At 38.6% G+C, this 15,375-nt stretch overlaps 1 protein-coding gene across 8 annotated transcripts in view; it reads left to right on the top strand.

Moving 5' to 3' along the window:
• Window positions 1-13,593, top strand: part of LOC135254212 (microtubule-associated protein RP/EB family member 3-like) — a 28,076-nt gene extending 14,483 nt beyond the window's left edge. For 7 of the 8 annotated variants that reach the window (XM_064334319.1, XM_064334308.1, XM_064334336.1 and 4 more), the window contains 6 exons: window positions 2,298-2,425; window positions 2,707-2,852; window positions 4,344-4,500; window positions 5,019-5,167; window positions 8,194-8,346; window positions 10,038-13,593. In XM_064334319.1, coding sequence (XP_064190389.1) covers window positions 2,298-2,425; window positions 2,707-2,852; window positions 4,344-4,500; window positions 5,019-5,167; window positions 8,194-8,346; window positions 10,038-10,106 — 802 coding nt within the window. In that variant the 3' untranslated portion in view covers window positions 10,107-13,593. Of the gene's footprint in view, window positions 1-2,297; window positions 2,426-2,706; window positions 2,853-3,031; window positions 4,157-4,343; window positions 4,501-5,018; window positions 5,168-8,193; window positions 8,347-10,037 lie in introns of those variants that run through there. The other variant, XM_064334362.1, reaches the window with a different exon arrangement.
• Window positions 13,594-15,375: the final 1,782 nt, after the last annotated feature.

Below are 15,375 nucleotides of genomic sequence, written 5' to 3' on the forward strand. Positions count from 1 at the left end.
TTTTGAAATACACAGACAACGCACATCACGGTGAAATCGGTATGCCTGCCATTTTCAGGCTTTTGTTAAAAAAGGGGGGTGATACATGAGGGGGCTAAGTAAACCCATTCTTCTGGCATTAAACATTGCAGAATGGTTGATAGATGTTTGGATTTGGACAAAGTAATGAATATATGGGAGATACTGAAGGGAATTCACATTTCATTCTAAAGAAATACATACATTGTGTGTTAAGCAGGGTTATGAATCTCTGGTGCAACAGTGAATCAATAGATGTATAAATACATTGGCCTTGATAAGTTATGGGGATATCCCACATCACTTGAGAATGAAGCAATACATCAGAACATACTGTCGTACAGCTCAAATCACAAACAGTGAACTCAATCTTAATTGTAAAGATTTAGATAAAATGCTAGGAAAGCTAGGAAAGTGCTTTGAAGCAATTCAGTTATTTACTTTACTGAAATTTAGCAGATGTTCTTGGCTGCAATGCAGTTGCTCTGTCTTATCTGTTCTACAATGCAAAACTCACCAACATACTTGTCCATGGGCAATTTTGTCCATGATATAAGCTGTATTATAAAAGCTCTTCATCTTAAGCTTGTGTTTGTTGTACAAACAGCCAAACCCACTATGCAGCCCTCTGTAGCCCTATCTCACTCAGTGGTGTCTTGCGTCCTCTCAGTCAGAAATTCACTGGCTGAGTTGTCTGCAATTTATCCATCACTCTATCTGTGTAGACTGCTGGTCTGCTGTGCATCATCTTTATTTCATCATTGCTATTTTTTTCAAAATGTATTTTCATTATTTAGATAGAGCTAAATAAAGATCAAGATCTGGCTAAATAGCCTGATCTCACCTGCAGATGTTCCAATATTCTGAGGTCTACTAACAACTGGCTGTATAATCAAAGATTTTATAGACTAAACAGATGGACAGCTCCTGTATTTCGTCCATCCTCTATACATCCTACAGCTACGGGAGGTTTGGCTAGGCTCTGATGCAATTTTACAGTTCATAAATAGCCAATTTCCAGTTGAAATATTTTGGCTTCAATAGTAGGGAGACAGTGCTTTCTATGAAAAGAACATGAAGGTGAGCATCTTGTTGGTCTATAAAATCTTTGGTTTGTCCTCTTCAGGGTATGAATTTTCTTCCTTCTGAATGGTGCTCTCCCTCGTGTAACTTGCGAAGTAAGCAGTAATGGTTAGAGAACTGGGCTTGTCATTCACTGTTGTACCCTGCATAGTACTTAACCTGAACTTCTTCAGTGAAATGTCTGGCTATATAAATGGACTGGCTGTATAAATGGGCTGTATGTAAAAATGTAATCACTTCAGGTCTAGAGAATCTGCTAAAGGCCAAAATGTAAAGCAATTAATATGAAAAATGTTGAAAATTTCAGCCTTGGGAGAGCTAAATGATGATGTAGCCAAACAGTAGACACACATAGTAGCAGCCTTGTTTAGGTTAGAGCTCCTACAGTTTTCCACATTGTCTAATTAATACAGTAGGATACTTACTGTTTATAGGTGAAACTGCAGCTGCCTTGACTTTAAGTCCAGTTCCCACAACACACATCCACATCGGCCTAGAGTACCTACTGTAGAGCACAGCAAAATACTGCCAAGGGTGCACATTGTTAGTGTTCAGAGGCATTTTCATTGCCATTGTTGATATAGAGTAGTAAGTACACTGAGAATGTGAAGTTATGTAATATTCATCACATGATTTTATTCATCAACCTCATCAGGAGTGAGACATCAAACATGAAGCAGCAATACCTTGAGCAAATCTGGATTACAGTCTATGATTTTCTGCACAGGTGGTAATCAGTGGTGTGACAGACACATGATAATCATGCATAAATAAGTTCTGATTTCATCTGAGTGCTGATAACCTGAAAGAGGTATGGCACAAATTAGAGTGGAATAATTAATTAGGCAGTGTATCAGGGCCAAGAATATATGCTGCACAGATAGGATACATCGGTTGTGGGGTAATATTCCAGATAAATGCAAGCTGTAGCTAATGGAATTGATTACGTTATTTAGCAGTTGTATTAGAGGGCCAATGCCCCCCAACCTAACTACAAAGGGCCAATTGGAGCCCCATAACTGGAACACAGAGATCGCATACCAAGACTTAGGAGGTTAAGCTGATTTTATCATTTCTAATGCTGCATTGATAACTTTAAATTCAATTCAGCTTCCCCAGGATGGAAACTGGCAAGAATCTGCATGTTTTTAGAGCCTTAAAATCCTTTACTTACGAGCACCCCTGGTATGTTTCAGCTGGGAGATGGCAGTGAATGTGTACTCCACCTCTGTGACCATTGATAACCTGAGTCGACATGACATGCTGGCGTGGGTCAACGACTCCCTGCAGCTCACCTACACCAAGGTGGAGCAGCTGTGTTCAGGTGGGGGTCATCCCCAATCACCGCCGTCCATGCACCCCACTCCGTGTCTTCACATTTCATTACAAACAAAATGCACACAAACATGAAGCATTTTCAAAGCTTTGAATATTTTTTTTTTTTGACCAGAAGGCTTCTTGTTAGGATTACCAAACATTTCAGCCAACACACACACACACACACACCTATACTTGTAGTTCAGACTAATATGTAAAAACTTGTTAGAAATAAGCAAATGTCGTATCACAGATGCATTATCCAGAAGCCTGTCTCTCCTTATTCAGGAGCAGCATACTGCCAGTTCATGGACATGCTTTTCCCCGGCTGTGTCCTTCTGAAGAAAGTCAAATTCCAGGCCAGGCTGGAACACGAGTACATACACAACTTCAAAGTGCTGCAAGCCGCCTTCAAGAAAATGAGCGTCGATAAAGTGAGTGTCTGTTCATCACTTATCCAAAGCCAGTCTATGCATTGTGAACTGCAACGGCAGATATTCAGTGGTTGTCATATTTTATATGTAGTTGGTTTCTATGTGCGGTGAATACCATTCATGTTCCTGGTAGGACTTGTAAATAAAAATAACTTGATTTTCCCCTCTCTTCTCTGCAGTTAGGAATGCTTGATCATATATATACACTGCCTGGACAAAAAAAAAAAGTCACCGTTTGGATTTTTTGGACAGTGCCCACTGTACAAGCCTCTGGAGGCAGTGTTATGATCTGGGGTTGCTTCAATTGGTCAGGTCTAGGCTCAGCTACGTTATGCAGCAATAAAAGTAAGTCAGCTGAGTACCTGAATGTACTGAATGACCAAGTTATCCCATCAATGGATTTTTTCTTCCCTGACGGCATGTGCATATTCCAGGAGGACAATGCCAAGATTCATCGGGCTCAGATTGTGAAAGAGTGGCTCTGGGAGCATGAGGAATCATTTTCACACATGAATTGGCCACCACAGAGTCCTGACCTTAACCCCATTGAAAGGCTTTGGGATGTGCTGGAGAAGACTTGACGGAGTGGTTTGACTCCCGTCGTCAATACAAGATAATGCAATTCTGGACGGAAATAAATGTTGTGACGTTGCATAAGGTTGTCGAAACAATGCCAATCAAAGCTGAGGGCGGTCCAACGAAATATTAGAGTGTACAACTTTGTTTTTGGCCAGGCAGTGTATATATCAGTGCTCACTGATATGACTTCTGCTGTCATTTTGAGAGAGTGCAGACTAGCATGTGTTCTCCTCCAAAGCACATGTAGTCTTTTATCTGTTCTAATTTTGCAAGTGAGACTCATACAGAGATGGGTCAGAGGAAGGTGCTTCATATTCAGCTCAACAGGCAGATTTGTCGCTATTGAGTGATGAGATGCTGTAATACCAGCCGACTGATTTACCCAGCCATCTTTGGATGGAGCTAGAGCCAATTGTGTGTCTCCCTGTAGGAATGCTTTCCACAGTCGGCATGGTCCAGATTGAAAACCAGACTGGTGGGCCAATCCAAGCACTGAAACAGTGCTTTCCCTTAACAGGATGAGACACTAAGCAGCCCCCATAAGCCAAAATAACACACACATACATACTCACACATATATTCAGTTCACATTAAATGAAAGAGCCAGTCTCATGGTTTTCATTTTGTAGCAGAACTTCTGCAAACAAAAATTTGTTTGAACCCATGTAAACATTGGATTTGTGTGTAAAAATTAATTCTGCAATTAAAGACAGAATGTAAGAGTGTATGTGGTGTTAGAGTGAATTATTCTTCTGTCAATTTCTTACACTAAAACACCATGAAATTCAACTCTCTAGAACCTAATATGCATGGGTATTCATCATCCCTAAGTTGAGGACAGTGTATAAAGGACAAAGCACACTGCATTTGGACTGAGAGGAGGCCTCTGTTCCCTTTTTATTTTCTCAACAGATAATCCCGGTTGAAAAACTGGTGAAGGGAAAATTCCAGGACAACTTCGAGTTTGTTCAGTGGTTCAAAAAGTTATTCGATGCCAATTATGATGGGAAGGAGTATGATCCACTGCAAGCAAGGCAGGGCCAGGACATGGCACCAAACCCCAATCAATGTGAGTGTGTTTCTGCACAAACACAAGACACAAACACCTAATGGCATTCTGGGTGAAAATACAGGCTTCTGCCACGTCTTCCTGAAATGGCCTGGAGCATGCGGTGGCCTATGGATTTTTATGTAATCTGTACTGACCAGAATGTGAGATTTCATGAGTGACTTGGACTAGCTGTGGTGTTTGATTTTCACCATGTGGTAGCTCCACTCATTATGTGGTCCATTAAGTCACACTCTTATGTGACCATTGACCTGAAAAACATCTGCACTGCCATTCACAGAAGAGCCAAATGAGCCAAACTTCATAGATAGTTGGATGTGTTGTTTAGTGTGTATGGTGTTGTGTTTAAAGAGCTAAAATAGATTAAATAAAAACAAAGTCAAACAAAGATAAAAGAAAATTGTGGCCACAATCACAATTTCACAGTATGAATGAGTTGTGCATTTTGTGGTCTGTTGGAAATATTGACATATATCAGGCTGCATGCTAACCAGCCACTCTTCTCTTCCCACTGTCAGTGCCACAGAGGACATCACCAACAGTACCCAAGAATATGCCCACCCCGCAGCGGGCCCTCAACTCCACCCCCTCCACGGGCATAAGAAAGAATCCCTCTATGGCCAGAAATGGGGGCAGCGATGCTGAAATCATGGAACTAAATCAACAGGTAGAATCCTGAGGAAGGCTAAAGTAAAGTGCTTGGTATTAGTTCAACATTAACACAGTCTTTATGAGTCGAGATCAAATGTACACCATCAGAGTTGAGTTAACACTTATTTTGCTGTTTATGTGTAGAAGTATCATAACTGGACCATGGACAGTATGAAACCACTGACTCTGAAAATCCTGACACTGAAAAATAAAAGGATATTTCACTTTAGCAAGATTTATATTTAATAGTTTTATAGTACACACACAAACACATGTAAAATCAAAAAACATAAAATTAGCTTTTGTACGAAGACTAAAAGCCAGATAGAATCATTGTGAGTACGACGCAAGACAGCTTTAAGTGGCCGATGGATGTTATCCACGATTTTTGACCAATGTATTTTTGAGTGCGCTAGACAAACTGGATAACCCCAAATTAAGCACGTCTCTCAAAAAGCATGTAATTGATGGCAGGTCAATTCCCTCTGCAAAACGCTTAGGTAAATGTGCTATGGGCTGTTGATACACATAAAGAAAAAATAAAGCAGGTGAAGTCAGCTAAAGGCATGTCTGCAGTCACAACGGGGTCAAACAGATGGCACAGACAATGATTTGCATCTGTATTTGTTTTGCAAGGAAAATCAATTACATCACATTAGAAAGTAGTCATTGTACCTTGCTGCTATACTGGAAATTCTCGTTCAGTTGCAGATGGCATAAAGAAATGCCTTTTAGACTTTGAGTAGGATTTCAACAACGTGACTGCATTCTTCTCGAATAATGCAAGTCGCATGTTGGAAACATGCCAGGAAATCCTCAAAGGTCTGATTCCAAATGTTGTGTATTTAACCTGAAATGCCAACATTACGGCACTGGTGAGAACACAATAACAGAGCAAGGTTCATATCTATTGATGAAACACCCACCTGAGCCATGGAATGCAAGATGGGGCAGACAGTATTCTGTGTTGTATCATTCCCAAGACCTCAACTTCTATTCCAGATCTGTGGACCTCGAGATTAACATCTCACCAAGCTGGCACAGCTCAGGGAGTTGTTATGCAGCCAGAATTTAGGGGATTAACTCACATTAAGCATGCAACATGGCAAAGGACTCATTTAAATGAGAATACATGAAATGTACAATAACATTAAGCAACTAAAACATCAATACCAAGCATTGGCTCAGCAGATGCACAGCATAATCGCAGAACAGCATAGCACAGCACAGAAAACATTCAGAGAAGTCTCTGAGAAACTCACAACATATTTCAACCTCCATAAGAAACCACGTTTCTTTCAACCATTGAGGCTTTTAGGGGTTTTGACCTGAAGCAAGTCTGCACACTTAAATTGACAAAACTCCCTGTAAAACTCCCATGGCACAAGGCAGTTGCACTGCAATAGCACTGGAGAAGTTTTGGGACAGAGGCAAGAAATCTGTCCAAATATTTAGCAAAATGCAATATTTCTTTGTTCCATCCGACTCAATACAGAAGGATGCCGAACATTGTCTTGTGCACAGGGGATATAATTGCACTTTTTTATGTCTATAGGCTACATTCCCACATTGAGTCATTTTCAGCTTCACATTTCCACGTCACTGACTTTCTGAAATGTGGAATACTATTTTCACATGTGAAAACAAAACATGTGACTTCAAATAACATAGGTTACCTTTTTCTACTCTTATTTTGTATGATTATTTTCATAGTTCACATGTGTACACTTCACATGTTGGGTGTTCACATGTGGTTTTTGAACACATGCAACGTTTTTGTAAGAGTAATAGCACATACACATCTGCCCATCCCCTGTTTGGCACATTATAGACACATGGGACACTTAACACCAAGGAAATGTTGGAGATCCACTCACTGATTTTTTATAACACTGGAGGTGTCCTTCATTTGCTTGCAGTTTATATTTTAGCCAATGCTCCCATTTTAGTTTGACAGACAAAGGTAACTTAATATAGTATCTTATAATTTTAACTATGCCATGCAATGTGCACATCTAGGGAAGTATGCAAAGTGTCTAAAAGCACATTTAAAACCAGCAAATTCAAGTCATGCTTGCAGAGAGTTTCATGTGCTGTGTAGTTCAGGTTTGTAATTTAGACACATGGATGTCGGGAGCAGGTAATCTTGTAACGGTTCGGGTGCTGGGACCCAGGCGCAGAGTGGAAAAAAACACGAAACTCAAAAGGGAGAGAATTAACAAAGACTTTACTTACAGAAAGGCAAACAAACAGGGAACAGAAAAGGACACGAAGGGCAAAAACACAAACTCAAAAAATCTAAATAAGGCAAACAAACAGGGAACAGAAAGGACACGAAGGGCAAAAACACAAACTCAAAAAATATCTAAATAAAACAAAAAACAAGAGGAACTCACAAACATGGGCAGGGCAGAACACAGGCAGGTAGAGGACAAGGGCAGGTCAAACAGAGCACAAGGGCAGGTCAAACAAAACAGGCAGGTATCATCGGTGGTTTGCAAACAAACATCGGAAACAAACACAGGCAGGTACATATGGTCAGGAAACAAACACAAACAAGTAAAAAACGCAGGGAGGTACAATGGGTCTGAGGAAACACAAGTCGGGAACAAACACAAGGAACCAGCACCCGAGTCAAGGGAACAGAGAACTTAAATAGACAGGGGTAACAAGACACAGGTGAACTCAAAAAACAATCAAACCAGAAGGAGGGGATAAGACAGGTGGGAACAATGATGGGATAACGAGACAATGAAACAATCATACAATTAACAGGGGGGGAGCAGGACACAAAACAGAAGTGCCGCCATCTGGCGGCCCAACAGGGGAAACACAGACAGGAAAACAGGACCATGACAAATCTTTAAACTGGGGATGACTGCAGTAAAAAACACTAAAACAGAGCATTAATATAAAAATAGTAATATTTGACACATCAAAATAGCTGCAAAAGAATAAAAAGGGGATTAAAAGTTGTGTAATTCAAGTATGATCTGTTTTTTGTGTACCTGTTTTTTTTTTAATGTGATCGCTTTTCTGAAGCTAATGGAGCTTAAGCTGACTGTGGATGGCCTGGAGAAGGAGAGAGACTTCTACTTCAGTAAGCTACGGGACATCGAGCTCATCTGCCAGGAGCACGAGAGTGAAAACAATCCCATCATCGGCAAGATTATCGACATCCTGTATGCCACAGAGGTAACCAGTCACCACTGCCACCACACCGAGCTCACTGCAGATGATGCAGATGACTGTAACCTGGCTTCCTGTTTTGCTACTGGCCACAGCAAGCACTGGCACATTGGAGAATTTTTTATAGACCTCTGGGGAACCGTCCTCTGTTTTCCATATGCCATGAAATCTTTAATGTGAATCGGGCTCCTTAATGTGAAGCGATTTGCAAGGATTTTCACTCGCAGACAGCAATAACTACGGTGGCTCTGAAGTGCAAAACACAAAAACAAAAAGAAAACGCAAAAACAAAAACTTTCAGCCCTGAGGTGCAGATGCAACATACAAAAACAAACATCCTTTTTGTTTTTGCATTTTCTTTTTGTATTTGTGTTTTGCACTTCAGGGCTGCACATTTTTGTTTTCGTATGTTGCATCTGCACCTCAGGACCACTCCTTTTTGTTTTTGTATGTTGCATCTGCACCTCAGGGCCGAAAGTTCTGTTTTTGCATTTTCTTTTTGTTTTTGTGTTTTGCACTTCAGACCCACCGTAAATATCTCCTCAAAAGGCATTTCATGAAAATCCATTGCTTTCAAATCGCAAACAAAAGTATGATGACCTCTCACACAGCCCATTCCCTCAAAGTATGGCTTTTCCTCTGCTTGTGCAGAGGGAGGCATGCTTCAGAAAGAATCTTCTATGATCTCACCCATCCTTTAGATAACTAACTGTTACAGAGAAAATGAAGTTACCAAACGATATAGATTTCCATATAGATTAAATATTAAGTGTATGCCACCTTCTTAACAGAGATCTTAGATAAATCACTAACAGAAGCATGGCCCTACCTGTCTCATTTCAAGTGTCCCCTTACAGAAAAGTAGTATGGAAATGTACAAAGCATCACGTTTATTTTTAAAGTATATTTTAAATACTTTATAAAAACTAAATTGGCCTGTTTTAAGTATACCTAAAGCATCTCCTGAATGCGTATAGCTTAACATTTTTAAGTACTTTAAAACCATGATCAAAGTTTACATTTAAGTGAAAGAGCACTTTTAAGTACACTACCTGGGATTTAGTTCAGAAAAAGTATACTTATGGCATAGTTTTATAAACTTGTTTTATAAATTTGTATGAGTATGAGGTTTGGCAGCTCTGTGCTTGCCTTCTTGGGGATGTCGGACAATGCCGGAATATGCAAAGTCTCTGCATCCAGATGCATCTGTAAAGCAACAGCAGCTGTGTGTGTTGTAAATACTGATTTCATTCCGCTTCCTGACCCCCAACACAAGGCATAGTTGATAGTTTTCGAATTCCCATCAGTGCACCGACTGAGAAGGAGCACACTTTTGTGTGTGTGAAAGGGCACCACTCGATAAACATACAAGTTGTAGCCCATGTAATGACAATTACAGAGCACTAGATCCTGCGCTTAAATACAATGAAAGCACACACAATAACTACATTTGGAGCAACTGTGATTTGTGTCACAGCTTCGTTGCATGTGACAGTGGGTAGGTTTAATTTGAATATATTACTAATAGCGAAACGCCTGATGTTGCATGAACGCGGTTTTTGAAACGCGTTTGTGGCTTGTAAGTGCAATTTCTATGTGAAACACCTCAATATTGGCAAGTTCATATATGTAATTATACAGTGATCAAATGTGTGATCTCTTAGACATGTAATGGGTTTGTGTCCTTTGTGTTCCAGGATGGCTTTGCTCCACCAGAGGACGAGGACATTGATGAGCAGCCGCCCTTCGACCAGGACGAATACTGAACTGCACTTCTTTCTCTACTCTGCCATCCCTCCTCCGGTTTCCTCAGACTTTCTCTTGTCATGACCTCTGCACGCTCTCTCTCTCCCTTCCTCCTTCACCCTCTCTCTCCCCTGGCCATCTACATGCACCACATTTACATTTCCTGGATTAAGCAGCCGTTTAACCCCTGCCCCTCCTTGTCTAGCCAGTGACAGTCTAGCAAGACTTTTTCCTAAATTTGTGACACGCAAAAATTTTGTTTTAGCATGGCGTAGAAAATGAGGAATGAACAAATAAAGTTAATGTATTGTATGTCAGGGTAAGGCAGCAGGCTGACCTTTTAGTATTCTGATAAAAAGAGATTTAAGGAACCTGCCAACACCCTTCCCCAAAAAAAGGAGGTATTTACTCATCCGGACCATTCCTGGTAACACTTTACTTGAATTACATGCCATAAACCTGTCATAAAGATGGTATAAAACCTGTCATAACCAGCCATGACAGTATCTTTCAATTAATGAGATGTCGTAACACTGTCATAATGTTTACCATGAATTTTACCAATAAAAAAATCAAAATAACAATTTCAAAATGATCCCTGCAGATAATGAAACAATGTCATGACATTTGTCGGAAGCTATAATATGCTTTTATGACTGGTTATGACAGGTGTATGGTAGCATTAGGTAGACCTTTTGGAGTATTGTCCAAGTAAAGTATTACCTGCTTTCTCACCTCTATTTTCAAAGTGTTAAAAATGTGTTGACTGGGGTTCATAATGATACCACACATGGCAGTGAGGGGCGGCAGTGTGGCATATTGGTTGGGTAGCAGGTTCTATCCTGGGTTATTCACTGCTGTTGTATCCTTGAGCAAGGTACTTAACCTAAAACTGCTTCAGTAACTATCCAGCTGTACAAATGGATAATTTGTAAAATGTAGCCTATGTAAATCTAGCTGGGTAAGGGATAAGCGAATAACCAATGCAACAAAACCAACTACCCGTCTCTGTATCACGTCAGCTGCTCCCATTTGATTACTTGGAAATGTATTATATACAACAAAACACAAAAAGGAAAAGCTAGAAAACAGCATATTTAATATGTAAATATTTTTCTTAATGACTTTACTTGTACTTTGTGTATTGTTTCAAGGTTGTCAGTTTAAAAAATGACTGACTTGAAAATTATGACGGTCAGTTTTCTTTCAAGTTATTTAAAACTACTTATTTGTGTCTGACAGAGCATGAAGCTTTATTTTCTCATTTGTTATTAATTTTATTTGCACTGGGGAGGGATAGTACCCTGTCTGAAGAAAAAGGGAAAAGAAACAAAACTGGAGATTATTATTATTATTATTATTATTATTATTATTATTCATAAGGCAAATGAATTATTTTGAATGCTCACCATTCACCTTTTCTCCATATCTCCAATGAGCATGTCAGTGTCATATTTCTGTTTTTAATAACTATTTTTATGTGGGGATTTGGTCCAAACTTAGTCAAAGCTTTGAGGAATGTGAACTGCAGAGACGTGACAGGTGTTCTGTACAGATGCTTAATATTCTTCAGCTATCATGCCTCAGTGTACTGTGAAATACCTTCAAAATGACTAAGGGCTCTATTTTCTGGCGAGTGCATGGCACGTTGCAAGCCATCATACTGGAAAAATAATTTTGTCATGGATTTCGATTTGCCAATCAATGGTTTTGGTGGATTATATGCTGTCCAATTTGATGTTGAGACAAATCCCAGAAGCAGGAAAAATGCATACTTTTGCATTTATTGTCTTTTTATTATTTTATGGATTATTGTTTATGAATTCTTATACTGCATTGTGGTTCCTGGGGTACTATATTTCCTTCTTTTTATTACACCCATCTGTAATGACAAGAATGAAAATAAACATAACTTGAATAATCTTTTCATTTTAATTGACTGTAGTCAAAATGATAGCTACAGTACTGGCACAAATTATGGATAGACTGCATTCATAAAAAGTTTGACGATTCATGCAGTATTTTGCAACAATCTATGTTTGGCATAATAAATCTAATGTGTAAGAAACGTAATATCAACATAAAACAAAAAGCATCTGAGTTAGAATAATAATCATTACAAATTCCTATATGTATTATTTCATACCAACATAGTTGAGCAATGCATTACTGGTGGAAATTTAATAATCAGCTGGAACACACGTTGCTTTGTCCAGTATTTTTTCTGACATAAAATGATAATATTCATGCAAAGAAAAAAAAATTTTTTTTGGCTTGTATACTTTATTTCAAATGACTGATAATCATTGAATGTCATTACCATGATCAAGGAGATATTTCAAATATTTTTACTGAATTACTTAAAATGAATGTGATCAAAAGCTGTGAGATTTCAGTAAAAAGAGTGTACACTTGTCTGCAACAATAAGTTAACAATAAATAAACAACATTTAGTTTGAGGTGATCACAAACTGTACAATGTACAATTTAAACAACAAACGTTAACGTTGTCCGATATTACAACTGCAAAGTATGTGTAGGACAGTTGTAACAGAGGTGTGGTACAATTGTAACAATGAAAAATAACAACATAAATCATTAATATCTGCAGTATTTACAGGACAATACAATGTTGGTTCAAAAAGAGCATACTATGCATGGATGTTTAAACCAGCAACCAATTAGGAAAGTTATATTTTTTATTACCAAAAACAGTATGATTGGATGAGATGTGAATGTTTTAAAAACACTTATTTTGGTTATATAGTCATGTCAATAAGCAAAAATACAGAGACTTTTTTTAGCCAATCTTGTTTTTTGTAGGCTCTACATCATTTGCTGGCCAGTTACTAATCATGCGTGAGGTGGAAACCAGGTTTTCCTCTTCTGTTCCTTTCTGTATGTATGTTCTATTTAAATTGTAAATGGCATGCCACTGAGTGCACCCATGCACCGTGCTACATTGATTCCAGATAATAGAGCCCTACATGTCAACCAGAGGCAGGCTGTGGTCTTTAAAGGTGAATGAACAGAGTCATCTCACAAGTTAATGAGTGAAAAGTGTTGACATCTTCAGTGGATGAATGAATTGCTGCTAAATTTCTTGTTTTTTTTTTTTTTTTTTGTCTCTGTTTGTATCTGATTGTACGCCTGATTCAATCACCACAAAGGTTGTGATCTGAAAATGGCAAGATTGTGGGATGCAGGAAACCTGGAAAAAAGTCAATCTGACATTAAGCAGGTTTTTTTTTTTTTTTTTTTAAAGACTTCAAGAAGACTTCAAGAGTTCAAGAAGGATGTTAACGCCACTATAGGTTTTGCAGTCCAAGCTGTCCCCACCCTTCCTCTGCAGCTTTTTACAGTTAAACTCCACAGTCACCTGCACTGGACATTCCCACCTGCATCCGCGCACCAGACGCTCAATGGGAACACAGTGGCCATAACATTGGTGTGCAAGACTCTGTTTGAGTTTTATTGATTAAATAAACTAGTGTTGGAAAACATTGATTCTCTCTGTCGTTGGCTCTCATAGTGATATGGTCAGACTGCTTCATAAGATCTGGGATGTTATGTTCAGTTGTGTAAAAGATAGAATGCCAATGGATATGTAGCTTATGAGTCTCTGAATGTAACAGACAGCACTTTTCCAACTGGATTTCAAAGCAAATTTGCCACCCACTTGTTTTTATCCTAAAATCCTAAAAATCACCCATTTTCTTCTCTGTGAGGGTCTGTGTATCATGGATGGAAAGCTTGTTGTTTATTGATTAGTGAGAATCTGCAGAACCTTTAATATAGCACCAATAGGTATGGAGTTTGTTAATAGTTTTTACATGCAGATATAATTTTACCTCCTATTGAAATTTGACACAAGCATTTTATGAATTCAGAGATTGTCCACAGCAATCACTGTCAGAATCATATGGAATAATTTGAAACAAAAAAAAGAAGAAGCTGTGAACATGTTCTAATAATTGGGATATACTGCCAAAGGCAAATTTGGACATCCTGCTAAATTAGTCCAGACCAGGTTTAGTCCAGATTTAAAGGTCCTTACATAAACCGTGATGATACGGTAAACACTTGTTCCAAATTATTTATGAACTGAATATGTTTCACAATTTCTTCATGTTCACAATTAATTTTCTAAATACAGGTGAGGACATGTTCAGAGACCACTGATTGAAAACCCCCCAACATTGCATTAACAGATTCAGGTAAATCAAGCTGTTACAAAAACAAAACCAATATCTGTGGAGTGGTAGTTCTTCCTGGAGCAGTGGTGGACCTTCTGGGGTGGGCTGCCACCCCACAAATATGCCTTGCCACCTCAATTCAGGACAACACTCCCTGGTGACGCAATATAAAGAAATAAGGGCGTTGCACTTGATTTCCCCTTTAGCTGACTGGTTACGCATTTGCCTATGAAACAAATGGATGAGTGAGTTCAAATCCCATCTCAGACTCAGGCAAATCTGGAACTTGTTCGCTAGATAGGCTGTATAAGAATGTTACATATAACCTATTATGTTCAATGATCGAGCCAGTGCGGTTACTACTAACTTGAATGATAGGTAGATAACAACTGCCATGAAGACAAACATGTAATAATAAACTCAGTGTTTTTCTGCAATATAACGCTCACATCAAACCATTAAAACTGAAACAAAATGTGCAATGGCAGAACAGGTTGTACATTTACTATAGGCAGTATCACAATTTAGAGCCTATTTGTTTTAAAATCAACAAATATATTATTGTTTTTTTAATTACCTTTGTAACCATGAAAACTTGCCCCCATGCCATCCCCTTGCCACCCCATAAGTAATTATCTAGATACACCCTTAAACTGTAGGGACAATCCAGGGCCATTTTTTATGAATTTATTTAATTTTATTCATTCATTGTGATTTAAAACACACAGAAATACTCTACCCTGTTGGACAAAGAAATATACATGCACACATATAAACAACCAAAACCAAGTACGGCAATCTATTCTTTGAATTGAACACAGATACACGCAAGTAAAATATGAATTAAATAAGTAGGAATTTCAACAAGGGCAAGCTATCTGAAAAACCACAAAGTGCAAACTGATTTGTCTCACTGCATAGGGTGACATCCATGTCCTACATGGTGTGCCTATTCTTTCTTTCATTTAAAATAATTGTTAGAAAACAAAAACATTCTCTTCTGTCTCAAAAACCTCTTTTTTTGTCAAGAATTTCATTACATTTTACAGACCAAAATCATAATATTACATCTGTTACAGTAGTGCATGCAATG

Source organism: Anguilla rostrata, chromosome 1 (genome assembly GCF_018555375.3).
Source record: "Anguilla rostrata isolate EN2019 chromosome 1, ASM1855537v3, whole genome shotgun sequence".
Taxonomy (NCBI): Eukaryota; Metazoa; Chordata; class Actinopteri; order Anguilliformes; family Anguillidae; genus Anguilla; species Anguilla rostrata.